At 38.2% G+C, this 12685-nt stretch overlaps 1 protein-coding gene across 2 annotated transcripts; it reads left to right on the plus strand.

The window, feature by feature from the left end:
- The first annotated feature begins 502 nt into the window (after nt 1-502).
- Nucleotides 503-7591, plus strand: LOC103336239 (protein S-acyltransferase 8-like). 2 transcript variants are annotated; one of them, XM_089054592.1, is made up of 6 exons: nt 503-946; nt 3341-3526; nt 4941-5273; nt 5436-5669; nt 6630-7073; nt 7162-7591. In XM_089054592.1, the coding sequence occupies exons 1-6, from the start codon at nt 908-910 to the stop codon at nt 7225-7227; spliced, it is 1302 nt and encodes a 433-aa protein (XP_088910718.1). In that variant the 5' UTR covers nt 503-907; the 3' UTR covers nt 7228-7591. The 2 variants fall into 2 exon arrangements, with proteins under 2 accessions (XP_088910718.1, XP_008237503.3); XM_008239281.3 differs by having other exon boundaries at nt 506-946; nt 6630-7591.
- Nucleotides 7592-12685: the final 5094 nt, after the last annotated feature.

Consider the following 12685-nt stretch of genomic DNA (forward strand, 5'->3'; position numbering starts at 1 on the left):
AAGAAAAAAATGTTAAGTGGGCGTGCTTGGGCCGTGCTTGGGCTCGTGCTTGGGCTCGTGTGCCGTGCTCGGGCCCATGTCGGGCCGTCGGCCCATTGGACCTCATTTTTGATCCCGCCCGCCCAAGTTTTCGCGTGCCATTAATATTCGTCGTCGCCGTGCCTCATTTAAATGGGTCGGCTGTCTGTCCTGCTTGACACCTCTACTTTGGTATCATAAAAAACCCAAAATAAAGGTTAAAAAACAAGTGATAAAGAAACATATTCTCTTTGCCTCTCTGCCTATGGAAAATCATTTTTAAAATCCAACAAAAGCAAAGTAAAAAAAAGGAAAAATCCTAGTAAAACTATCGCCACTCTGATCATCCACACCAGACATGGCCCGCCATCTGTTCCAAATGTGGCAGCTAAATTAAAAAGGTTTATACTCGTTAAGGGGTAGACGAGTAAATTCATATATTTCTTTTATTTTTTTTTAAAACTTTTTTATAACCAAAAGAACCCTAAACCTACAGAAGTACAGGCTAATCGGATCAAAATTCAAAAAATTCCTCTTATTTATTGTTGTTAGTTTCTTTTTTTCTTTTCCAATTTCCCTATATATCCGAGTGTACACAATTTTCCACAAAAAAATATTCCACACAAAAAATCACACTCCCAAATTTCTGAAATTGAAACCGCCATCTCACAAAATATTTGGCATTACATTTCGTTTTTGAATCCTTCAGAAAGCCCACAGCCCGTTGTCGAATTTATCTTCAATCGCCGAAAAGCAGAGAGCGGCAGGGTTTCATTGTGATTTGGGTTTTGGGGAGAGTGTGAATGCAAAGGAGATGAACGCCCACAAGTTCCAAATCTTCGACTCTGTTCCTGCCTAGTGCGTCAAGACAAGCGAGTTGAGTTCTCTCATGGCAAAGCGCGTGTACGAAGTGTGGAAAGGAAGTAATGTAAGGCTCTCTTTCTTTTCAAATTTGGATCTTTTACTGGGATTTATCATTTGGGTATGCTTTAGATTTGTTGGTTTGTGCGAAAATTAGTGAGTTTTGATTGATTCAGTGGTTCGTTTGGTTACAGTCTTAAGTTTGGTTCAAATTAGGTTTTTTAAGTTTATTTCCTGTTTGGTTGCTTTGAAAACGGAGACACTTACTTTTGCTTGATGAAATACAAGGAACAATGAACTTCAGGAGCTTCGGGTGGTGGACGCAGTTGAGTGGGATTGGTTTCTGGGTTTGTTTATAAAAGGTCATTTGGAGCTTGTAGTTGCCATTTTCTTCTATTTCATTTGCTTTTCCTAGGCAAACAAATGAAAGTATAATGCAGCATCTAGTTTATTGCTTCTGGTTTTCGTTTTCTTCTTGTTGCTTAGACTCTTATTTGGGAAAGTTTTGGTTTTTATTTATTTATTTTCCTAAAATTTATATTCCCACTTTCTATCTGTTGGTTGCTCAGAACATGGAGAAATGAGTAGGAAAGGAAATTTTGAGTATTTTTCAAGCGAACTAAGTTAAACAATTTTTTAAGGTTAACTGCATGGGAGCATTGTCTGGAGTTGTAAGAAAAACTTGAACTGTGATGTACTTCTGTATCCGCAACATTTTTATTAGAATAACGGATGAAGGTTTGTGTTGGGGTTTACATAAGTATTATATGGGGAAGTATGAGAGTGAAGTGGTGGTGTATCGGACTTTTATCTGTAATTTTGGTTTATTCATTTTATGAGGTTGTGAAATTGATGCCCACTTGTAGTTGATGTCAAGGAAAAAAGGAACTGCCATTTGATGTTATGTCTGTAACCATGTTTCACCCTTCTGTTAGATGCAATTCATTGTATGAGGAGAGAACATTTTTTTAGTACCACATCATATCTGGACTTTCTATTTTTTGAACTTTTTTTGGTTGAAAACGCTGACATTAGTTGGCTTAGCATTGGGAAAGCCAGTTTTATATAGTATTTATCTTTGTAGTGAATAAGTTGCCATAGTGAGGAGGACCTACAGCTCCTAGGTATATGTCAAAAGCTGCATTTTCTGGCTAGAGATCCTGTTTGTCCCTACATACTGTTTGAAAGGATCTTTAACCTAGCTTCTGACTGCTGTATTTCTGTTTGGCACGAGCCTCAATTTTGTAGGACTTAATCATCGTTTGGCTATTTTATCCATGTAAGGACAATAAACTTGCTCCTCAAGAGGCTTGTAACACATTGGTTTTATGTGTTTGTGAGTCATCTGGCATTGTTTCTTGCCCACCTGGAGGTCCCATTCCTTATCTCAATGCCGCAATCCAGGTTTACAGTTGGATGAATGCTTTTTGCTGGATTGCATGTTTTGGATAGATGATTTCTTCCTTTTCTTCCAAAGGTCCACAATACATCATGTTGTGGTTCTATTCTTGTAAATATGATTTGTGAAAAGGTATAAAACCAAACATTGGTTGAAAGAATGGAAAATGCAATTCTCATTGAGAATAGATTATGTGATCGAAGCCATGCATGGCTCTTTTATTAATACCTTAAGATGTCTATGCATGGGCATGCAATTTAATGCCTGTTTTAATAATCATTCTACCCCGAGTCCGTGGCGCTCTTTCTTCATGATTTTTTGTTATCTGATTTCTTGAATAAGTGTTTATTGTCCTAATTTTTTGAGGTGCTTATATTTTTAGCTTGTTAAGCCTTTTTATTAAGTCATTTTTACAATAACATGAATTAAAGCTGAAACTGCTATTTAGTAGTTGAATAGAATGCAGTTATACTAAACACGTTAAATAATAACATGAAAGTCACTTAGTCAAAGATTATCCTTACAGAAAAAGCCTAATTTGAAGTCACTTAGTCGTCCAATTGGATCAAATAGGTAGATGAACACAGTGTTTCGAATAAACATTGAAATGATCCTGATTATGATAAAAAAGATAAAAAATGATTTTTAGTTTGGATATAAAATGAACAGTTTAGATAATTTGAATGCATATCTTGGTGGGCCGAACAGTGAGATCTCTAAAAACAGAATCACTTCTAAGGAGGGCCCTGTTTGTAAATTGTATGTCTATATACAGAAGTAGCTGAAATTATTTCCACTCATCATTGTTAGTTTAATGACCGAACTCCAGCACTGCAACTGTGGCTCTTATATGACTGTTTGCTCTATGTTTGTATTTGAATGATTGAGGAAAAACAAATTATTTATGGACTTTTTAATATCACGAGCCTAGCTATAATCTCCATTGTCTACTGTAATTGCTCTAGTTTGATCAAATTCTGTTCTCTTCTTCCATCCTCTCTCTCCCCCCTACTCTCAATTTTTATTTTGTTCTTTAACTTCCTTTCTGTTCATCTTTTGCAGAAGTTCATCCTCGGTGGAAGGTTGATATTTGGGCCAGATGCCAAGTCACTGCTTGTCACATTATTGTTGATCATTGCTCCGGTTGTGATCTTTTGTGTATTTGTTGCATGGCATCTCCGGCATGAGTTTTCATCATATAATGCAGGATATGCAATACTAGTGGTAGCAATTGTATTTACTATCTATGTAAGTCTCATAACCTTTTATTTGTTTGGTTCTTGTTTTTTGTTTTTGATGATTTTGCACTCATCTAGTGTAAGATTATTTTAGGGTTAGATACCTTTTGGGTCCCTGTCTTTTACATGAATGGTCAATTTGGTCGTCGTTTTTTCCATTTGGTGAATTTGGTCCCTGTGTTTGACTACGTTAGTCAACGCGTTCCCTTCGTCAAATTGAAGTTATTTTATTTTATTTTATGTAAATGTGAATAATGGTTAGGGGCCCTGGATGGAATAGGGGGAAGGGGTTGGGATGGCGGGGGGTTTGTGAGCTGGGTCCTGAATGGGTGGTGGGGCTAGAGAAGTGGGAGTGGACCAGAGAGAGATAGTGTCATGGTGATCAATTAATTGAAGGTCATGTGCTTGGCATGCCGGCATGCAGATGAACGGTTTGGGTAATGTGGCCATTAATAGGCATAATAATGTTATTCTGTTTCTGGGGTTGCCCTGTGTTGTCTTCCATTGGGTCTGCAAATATTACTATTGACACTTCTACAAACTTGCCAGTGACTGTTTTACCTCGGAATCCCAGAGTCCCATGAAATTGATTTTATAAGCACTGTTAGTTGAACATTTGGCATGTGATTGGTGGTGTTGTAATGGTGATTAAGATTAAGATTCATTTCAAGCTCTCATAATTCATTTGTTGTAAATCTTATGTTTAGGTCTTGAGGCTTTTCTCTCAAATTTACTTTTCTCTATAATTGTAAAGAATAGATAATTTTTTATAGGAAATTGTGGGCAATTAATATTAAAGAGCAGACTTTGTTTGGCTTACTAAAAAATGGAGGAAAACTCTGTCGCTACAAATTTATACACAGGCCTTACCCTGCTGTCAGGGGTTTTTGATAAGAAACAAATTTACATAAAAGGAAACTCGAAGGGTACAAAATAGAGGATAGAGGGCAAGTTGTCCTTTAAGACCTGACAGCAATCTCTAAGGATTATAAAACAGCCACCAGAAAAGATGAAATCAAAATAGCCCAGATGACAAGAACAAGACTAGATACTTCTGCTTTCCAATCAGATAGTATAACATAAAAGAATAGTCCCTGAACTCTGTTAGAAGAATTATTCTCTCCGTTTATTTTAAGGTCTTGATTCAAGGTCGCCTAATTTTTGGAATATATGTATCATAATTCATTGGTTAATCTTCTTCTGACATACTGCATAGCCATGAAGTGTAGTGATTTGCAACTCTGGTATTCAGATTATGATATTCATCACCCTCTGAAATGTTTTTTTCCCCCTTGTTTCATTGTCTTAGATAACATTCTTATTCAGATTGGTAACAGTCTCTCCGATGGTGTTTCCGCTTCAGTTCTCTCTCTTCTATTGTCCTAGTTTTTGGCATAAATTAATTCTTTAGTTGATTTTGATAGGTGTTGGTGCTTCTTTTTCTTACTTCAGCACGGGACCCTGGGATTATTCCACGAAATGCACATCCACCGGAGGAAGAGTTTCGTTATGACCCTTCAGTGTCTACTGATGTTGGTGGAAGACAAGTGGCTGCTAATGCTGGTGGAAGACAGACTCCAAGCCTTCAATTCCCTAGAACAAAAGAAGTGATAGTCAATGGCATTCCTGTGAGAGTGAAGTATTGTGACACTTGTATGCTATATCGTCCGCCTCGTTGCTCCCATTGTTCTATTTGCAACAATTGTGTGGAACGCTTTGATCACCACTGCCCTTGGGTGGGCCAATGCATTGGACAGGTATGATCTTAACATGCAAAACATAACTGTGTTGTGTGATTTGTACTTTCCCCATTACTATTGCTCTGGGTAGATGGATGTGTGTATTCTTGTTTGTAGTTGATCCTTATTTCCTTCAGGAGGCATTTGTATTAGAAATCTAATTGTCTGGGTTATGTGCAGTGCAATTATCGTTATTTCTTTCTCTTCGTTTCTTCTGCAACACTTCTCTGCATCTACGTATTCTCGCTATCAGCTTTATACATCAAAATTCTGATGGACGATTATCACGGGACAGTTTGGAAGGCAATGAAAGAATCTCCTGCATCTGTGATACTAATGGCCTATTGTTTCATTTCTCTTTGGTTTGTTGGTGGACTAACTGGCTTCCATTTGTACCTTATAGGTACCAACCAGGTCAGTCATCTTCTTCTTGGTGTATTTGTTGGTTCACTGTGAGACTTTCACAATTGGTTTTACCAAAATTGAATTTTATGTCCAAGTCCTCCTAAATGAGGTTCATAAAGTATGTTGGCGATGGCCCAAGTGGTAGTACTAATTCCATAAGTTGTTAACATGCTTCTTTGTTAAGTTGACGATGACAGCATCTCAGATGTGTTTATGATCTCATAGTTAAAATAAATGCAAGTATGCACCTCATGTCACTTATCGGTAGTGAGGATAGAAGCTGAATTAATTATATAACCTTCTGATGGGTTAAAGAAATGACTCGAGCGTTATTAATATTTCAGATTGGTGTTTTCTTTTGTGTCAATATGTTCATGTTGAGGTGTCAGAATTTTAATCTCTGAGTGGTGGTTTGTTTAAAGAATTGAACTTAAAGCAGATGATCTGTGACTGAGTGATAAATGTAGTGTGTTTGGTCATTGCTGGAGGTGCTTCCCCATCTCTTGTAACTTGTACGACACTGACTCCCTTGGTCTATGATGGAACTGTACAATTGACAGCCACTAATAGCTTTCTACTAAAAACTGTGGGCGTTAGATCTGTACTTGATTGATGTCTAGAGGCTCGCTCACCAATTTAGATTTGTACTTAGTTAATGTCACTATGTAGGGTAATTGTCAAGGTATTTATTCCCCTCATCCCCCAGAAAATGTCTGATAAAAAGGAAAAAAGGAAGAGGTCAGACAGAGAAACCTGGCACTAACTTCACTTATTAGATATATGGTTAATTTGGGTCTGGTGGCTTTCTTTTCCCCGTGTGGAAAGTATCTTGAGTCCTTAGTTATACCTTTACTATTTGAATCATCATTTTAACCCCTTCCTTTGGAAGAAAGTATTTGTTGCTTTACAGTCTAATGTATTCCCTCTATTAATTATACTAATATCTAGATACCATTACTCTCTTTTCAGACTACATATGAAAACTTCAGGTACCGAGCTGACAACAGGATCAATGTTTACAACCGGGGTTGCTTAAATAACTTTCTTGAAGTATTTTGCACAGAATTAAAACCCTCAAGGAATAACTTTCGGGCTTTCGTTGAAGAGGAGTTACAAAGGCCTCCCCCTTTGCCCACTGCACGGGAAATAGAATCAGATGAATTGGGTGGGGATCCACGTTCAAAGGTTGAGGATGATTTAGATATTGGTGAAGATCTGTTGAAGATCTCGCAGCGTCGTAACATTGAAGAAATTGATGAGGACATACGCAGTAGAGGGAGCAACGGACCTCCTCATAATACCTCAGAGGTCGACTCTGCTTTGGGTTCAGATCACCGGGCTCCCACCATTCGATCTGATGCGCGTCACTCTAGTTGGGGAAGGAGAAGTGGGAGCTGGGAAATTGCACCAGAGGTCATTGGTAACACGAATGTCACTGAAGGTAGAGGTCATGTCACTTCCGAAGGATGTGGTTCAATGATGGGGCTAGTTTGAACCAGAGGTCATTGGTAACACGAATGTCACTGAAGGTAGAGGTCATGTCACTTCGAAGGATGTGGTTCAATGATGGGGCTAGTTTGAATTATTGATCTTAAGATAGCGTGCGTTTTGATGATCTGTGATTATTGGATGTTCATTTCCAGGTTGGGAAGGAAATGCCGTTGACCAGAAACTCGCAATTATGTCAAGGGAGTTGAATGTATTCCCTTCAGGTGTAAAACATATGTGACCTTCTTTTGTGGGAATGCTTGTTTATGATTTCCTTCCTAATAGAATAGGAATGTGTTTGTAATTGTTTGGGAATGAAGGGGAAAGCGTCTTTGCCATTTTTCGTAAATTAATATTTTTTTTCCTTCTCCTTAGAATTATGTAACTATTTGCGATGGTGAATCCAATTTGGTATAATGGCCTTATTCTTTTGTGTAAAACAATCATCTACTTGGGCACTCAGAAAAACAGAAAAACGAAAAAATCAGTTCTCATTTGATCATTTTGCGCTGCTTGATGATAAGTTTGTTAATCAAATCATTTTGCTGCCTTCTTGGGAGAGTTTTCTTCCTCTTGGGCTTTTCAAATTGCTCATCGTATGTATTTCTTTGCTCTCTGTAAGACGTGATGCCTGTTTTGGTCCGTACCCATAGAGAAGGTGGTAAGTTGGCAAACCCTTCTTGAAGGCTTTCGATGCGATCTTGATATGAATTTTTGTAGCCATAAACTTATTATGGCTACTCAGACGTTTGCCCTCTCTCAAATGGATCTCGTAAAGGTGATCAAACTTATTATTCATATCCTTGTAAAAGGAACAGGCCCCTAGAAAGGCCAGCTTTAGCTCTTCAGAACAAGAGATCAAGCTTGTAGGCTGATCTTGGAACCACTCCAATGCTAAACCTTCCAATAAGGAGGGGACAGGGGCGGAGCTATTCATAGGCCTGAGATGGCCTGGCCCCCCCCACCATCTTCTCACCTTTTTGACTATATAAAGAGAGTAATATAGATTGCACAAAAAATCCCATAGTTTTAAGCTTGTGGCCCCCCCAAATATCAAACTCTACCTCCGCCACTGGGAGGGGAGATGAGGAGAGGAGGGTGTCATTGTCCACGCCAAGTGCACTGCGGGGTCTGACTTCCGGATGAAAATTTTGAATCTAGTCACCTATACCTCTTTGAATATTTCAACCTTTGTTTCTTGTGGGTAAAGGGTTAAGAGGATGGCTGTCACTGTAGGTTGGGTCTAGATTATTTACCCCTTACCCAATATGTGGTGTTGACATGTTGGGCTGAATGCTTATCCTTACCCAATACGCGGTGTTGACATGTTGAATGTTTGACTTCGATGTGGACTTGGCTCCACGTGTGGCCCACTATGTGGTGGTCTCATGTGAGGGGCCGTGTTGAAGAATATAAAGTCTCACATTAGAAACTTGATTGAATAAATTACAACTTATAATAAGTAGTTCCACTCTTAATAAAACCGAGGCATGTTGAGATAAAACTTCAAACCTACTGGGCTTTATAGGTGGTTAAGTTGGGGACAATATCGGTGTTGTTAGTAATGGACCGCATGCCGTCTCTCTAAACTTTAACATGGTATTTAAGCGGGCTGGTTGACTGGGCCCGATTAAACCCAAATCATACAAAACCCCCAAATTGAACCAAAATCAAACAACAAATTTTTATTATAAAAAAGGTGACCGATGTTGAATTGGTTGCATGTGTGGCCCACTAAAAAGTGGTCTCATGTGAGGAGGAATGTTGAAGAATACACAGAGTCCCACATCTGAACCTTAACAAAATAGAAAGTCCTATATAATAAATGGTTACACTCCTAATAATATAGAGTCCTTTTGTATAAAATCCCACACCTGCTAAACATGTGGTTAAGTTGGGGACAATATCGATGCCACTAGTAGTGGGCCATGGGTCCGTCCCTCTGAAATCTTAACAACTTAAACTAAAACACATGATTGAATGATTGTGAATTATATTTCATATTTCTCCATAAAGAGGATATATATATACAAGTACAAGTTGACTTTTCCTACAAGGAAAAGTAATTAGCTAATTACAAGGAATCCTAACTAGGTAACTACTTTCATTAGGTAACGTGAATCACACCAGGAAATCAGGGCTCACACCAACACTCCCCCTCAAGTTGGTGCGTAGATATCTCCAAGAAATATTGGTAATGCAAAAAAGATAAACATATGAATGAAAATCCAAGAAATATTAACAAAATATAGAGAATGCAAGAAACATTCAAATAAATATTAGAAATACAAGAAATAATAAAAAAAATATATAAAAATTGCAAGAAACATTCAAATAAATATGGAAATACAAGAAATATTAAAAAAATATAGAGAATGCAACAACCATTTAAATAAATATTAGAAATATAAGAAATAATAACAAAATATAAAAATTGCAAGAAACATTTAAATAAATATGGAAATACAAGAAATATTAAAAAAAAAATACCAATTGCAAGAAACATTAAAATTAAAATTAATAGGACATTAAAATTAATAAAATGAAAATTACAAATAATTTACCTCATCGCTGAGATTTTCCCCGCTTGCATGGTTATTCATTGCTTTTGTGACAGCATCTCTCCATTTCCCCAACTCTTTGTTGAGAAGTTTCCACGGACTTGACAATGCACTTTCCGTACGGGTGGAACCCGATCTTTCAACAAATTCGTGAATTTTTTTTTCCACATTTGACTGAATTTCATCTCATTACCCGATATGTGATCATGACTAATTTAGACCCAACACTCACACAACGAGACATCTTCCATGATCCTCCATGCCCCTCTGGTTTCTTGAGAAAAAGCCATAATGATAGAGAAAAATTAAACTTGAAAATGAAAACAATTTAAAGTAAAAACTGAAGAAGGAGAATAATAGTTGGAGAAGGAGAAGATGTATGAGAATTTGTTGTTAAAACTGAAGAGTAGGTATTGGTATTTATAGAAAAAAAAAAACAGTATTTTTTGGAGTTTTTATAAAAAACTTTACGATTTTTTTTTTTTCATAATTTTTTGCCTTGAAAAATGCCAGGCCGTTGGATTGGATGACAAGGCGAAATCGGAAGGACCACAGCGCGCCACGCCGCATGAGCCGTTGGGAAAGCGACGCATGTGTTTGAATTTTTGTAATGTTGGCGCGTAATGCAAGTGCCAACCGTAAATTTTTTAAAACCACGTCTTGACGCCACACCGGCATCAACGATGACGCCACCGCGCCTCGCTCTCTCCGCCGGCCAGCCTGCACGTGGACCCCACCTTGCCCGGGCCACCTTTGTTGCGGAATTGCGCTTTGGGCTCCCAGCCCGAGCCCTAGGGGGCTGCTGGAAATGACCTTAAAATTTTTTTTAAAAGAAATGTCACCTTAATTTTTCAAAATTCATGATTTGTCATCTGACTTTAATACTATCCAATTTTCCATCTATTTTAAGGGTATTTTAGTCTTTCCATTTTAAGGGTATTTTAAAAAGAGTGGTGATTTTCCCACTCCAATTTTATCCACTTGCACTCCATTTTATAACTAAAAAAGGAGTGTAAGTGGATAAAATTGGAATGGGGAAATCATTACCCAAATATCATTATAACAAAAATTGTATATCTTTTAAAAAAGTAAAATTGAAAAAAAAATCAGATTCCCCATCCTGGTGTGCCACCGGCAGCTCCAACCAACCCCGTCTCCTTGAAATCCATTCCCCATTCCCTCATCACAACCCCATCTCATGTGTGTCAGGTGACATTTCTACAAAAATTCATACATTTCATATGTATTTGTTTTATGATAATGCTTATTGGAAATTAGTCAATGAAGCTATGAACTAACGTGGTTTATATGATTTAATGTTTACTTTTATTTCTAGAAAGACTATAGAAATTGTATGTGCAAAAGAAAAAGGTCATAGATTTTAAGCTAATAACTTTCGCTAGCTCATCCATTGAAAAATGGGTAAACTGCCGAATACCCACTGAATTATCACGCTTGTCAAAATCTCCACCCTAAATTAATTTTTCAGTCAATTTAGCCCTTGTATTAAATTTATTGGTCAATTTCGCCCCTGCCATTAGCTTTTGGCAATTTCCATCCAAATCTCTGTTAAAAAGGTCACATGTCAGGCACACGCTTCATTGTTGAATTAAAAATTGATTTTTTTTCTCTACTTCTTAAGACCTCTATTTTGGAGAGGTCAAGCTGAAGCACAGAAGAACCAAAGCGATGTTGTTAGAAGACAAGTCCACAGTCTCAAGTCTACATGAGGTTATGTTGGAGACAGAGTGATCAGCAACAGAGAATGAATTGCCTTGCAGATAGAGATTTTGGAGACTCGGCCAGGCTATGAGAGTTGGAAAGTGTAGGCTGTGAGATTTAGGGGATAAGATGGAACAAAAGATTGTTTGAAAGCCAACAGGAGCCCCACCTCATCATCATCACTCTAGCTTTGTTCTTGTTGTAGTTCTTGAGGTGAAGATAAATTTCTGGCTCCTGAGGCCAAACTTAGGAGCAAGTGGAAGTGAACAACAAACAGCAAAAGAAAGCAGAAGAATCCCATCATGTACTTAACAACTACACCCACCTTGTTCTGATCTAATCTGCCTCCTCATCATCATCCTTTCTCCTTTCAGAAGCTCATGAAAAAAAAAAATCTTTTTTTTTGGGTGCAGATGGCTAATGAAAACATCATGAACTATACAAAATTCATTCACCCTAGCCAAGACTCTATTTTGGAGCAAACCCAGGATTTCGAATCCACAATTTCAGCAACACCTTTTTTTATGTGATTGGAAAAGTGTGAGATTTGAAGTGGAAAAAACACCAGATTCTTGAGGAATTGAAGTGAGAGAAAAGGAAAGATTTTCGACACAGACCCAAGCTGTTGCTAGGTTCTTGTGCTTTGTGAATTTGTCCTCTATGTAGGAGGAGAGAGAGAGAGAGAGAGAGAGAGAGAGAGAGAGAGAGATGAAGAGAGAGAGAGAGACTGGAAGGAGGTGATGGTTAAGCAAATGAGAGCGGTGGGGGTGGATGGGTTTGGGTGACGAGATTACCCTTAACAGTAGCCGCATGTGCCATTCACGTGGTGTTTTTTTTACAGAAATTTGGATGGAATCGTGAAAAGCTAACAGCAGGGTTGAAATTGGCCAATAAATATAATACAATGTCTAAATTGACTAAAAAATTAATTCAGGGCGGAGATTTCGACAAGCGTGATTGTTCAAGGGGGTATTCAACAATTTACCATTGAAAAATTCATGGTTTTGCCCTTAGGAGAGTGAGAGGGTGGGTTGCGGCTTGGGCTATGGCTAGGGCATGGGTTGTGGGTGGAGATGGGAGTGGTCGGGTGATATAAAAAAAGACGGAGATGGAGAGCACGTGGGGGAGAGAGGGAGAGTAGAGGGTGAGATAAAAAGCAATGGGAGAGGGTAGGGTTGGGCGTGGGTTGTAGAGGGAGAGCAAAGGGGGAGAGAGAAGAGAGGGAGAGATAAGGGGCATATGGGGAGAGATGAA

This window comes from Prunus mume, linkage group LG6, assembly GCF_029339155.1.
Source record: "Prunus mume cultivar Tortuosa linkage group LG6, ASM2933915v1, whole genome shotgun sequence".
Taxonomy (NCBI): Eukaryota; Viridiplantae; Streptophyta; class Magnoliopsida; order Rosales; family Rosaceae; genus Prunus; species Prunus mume.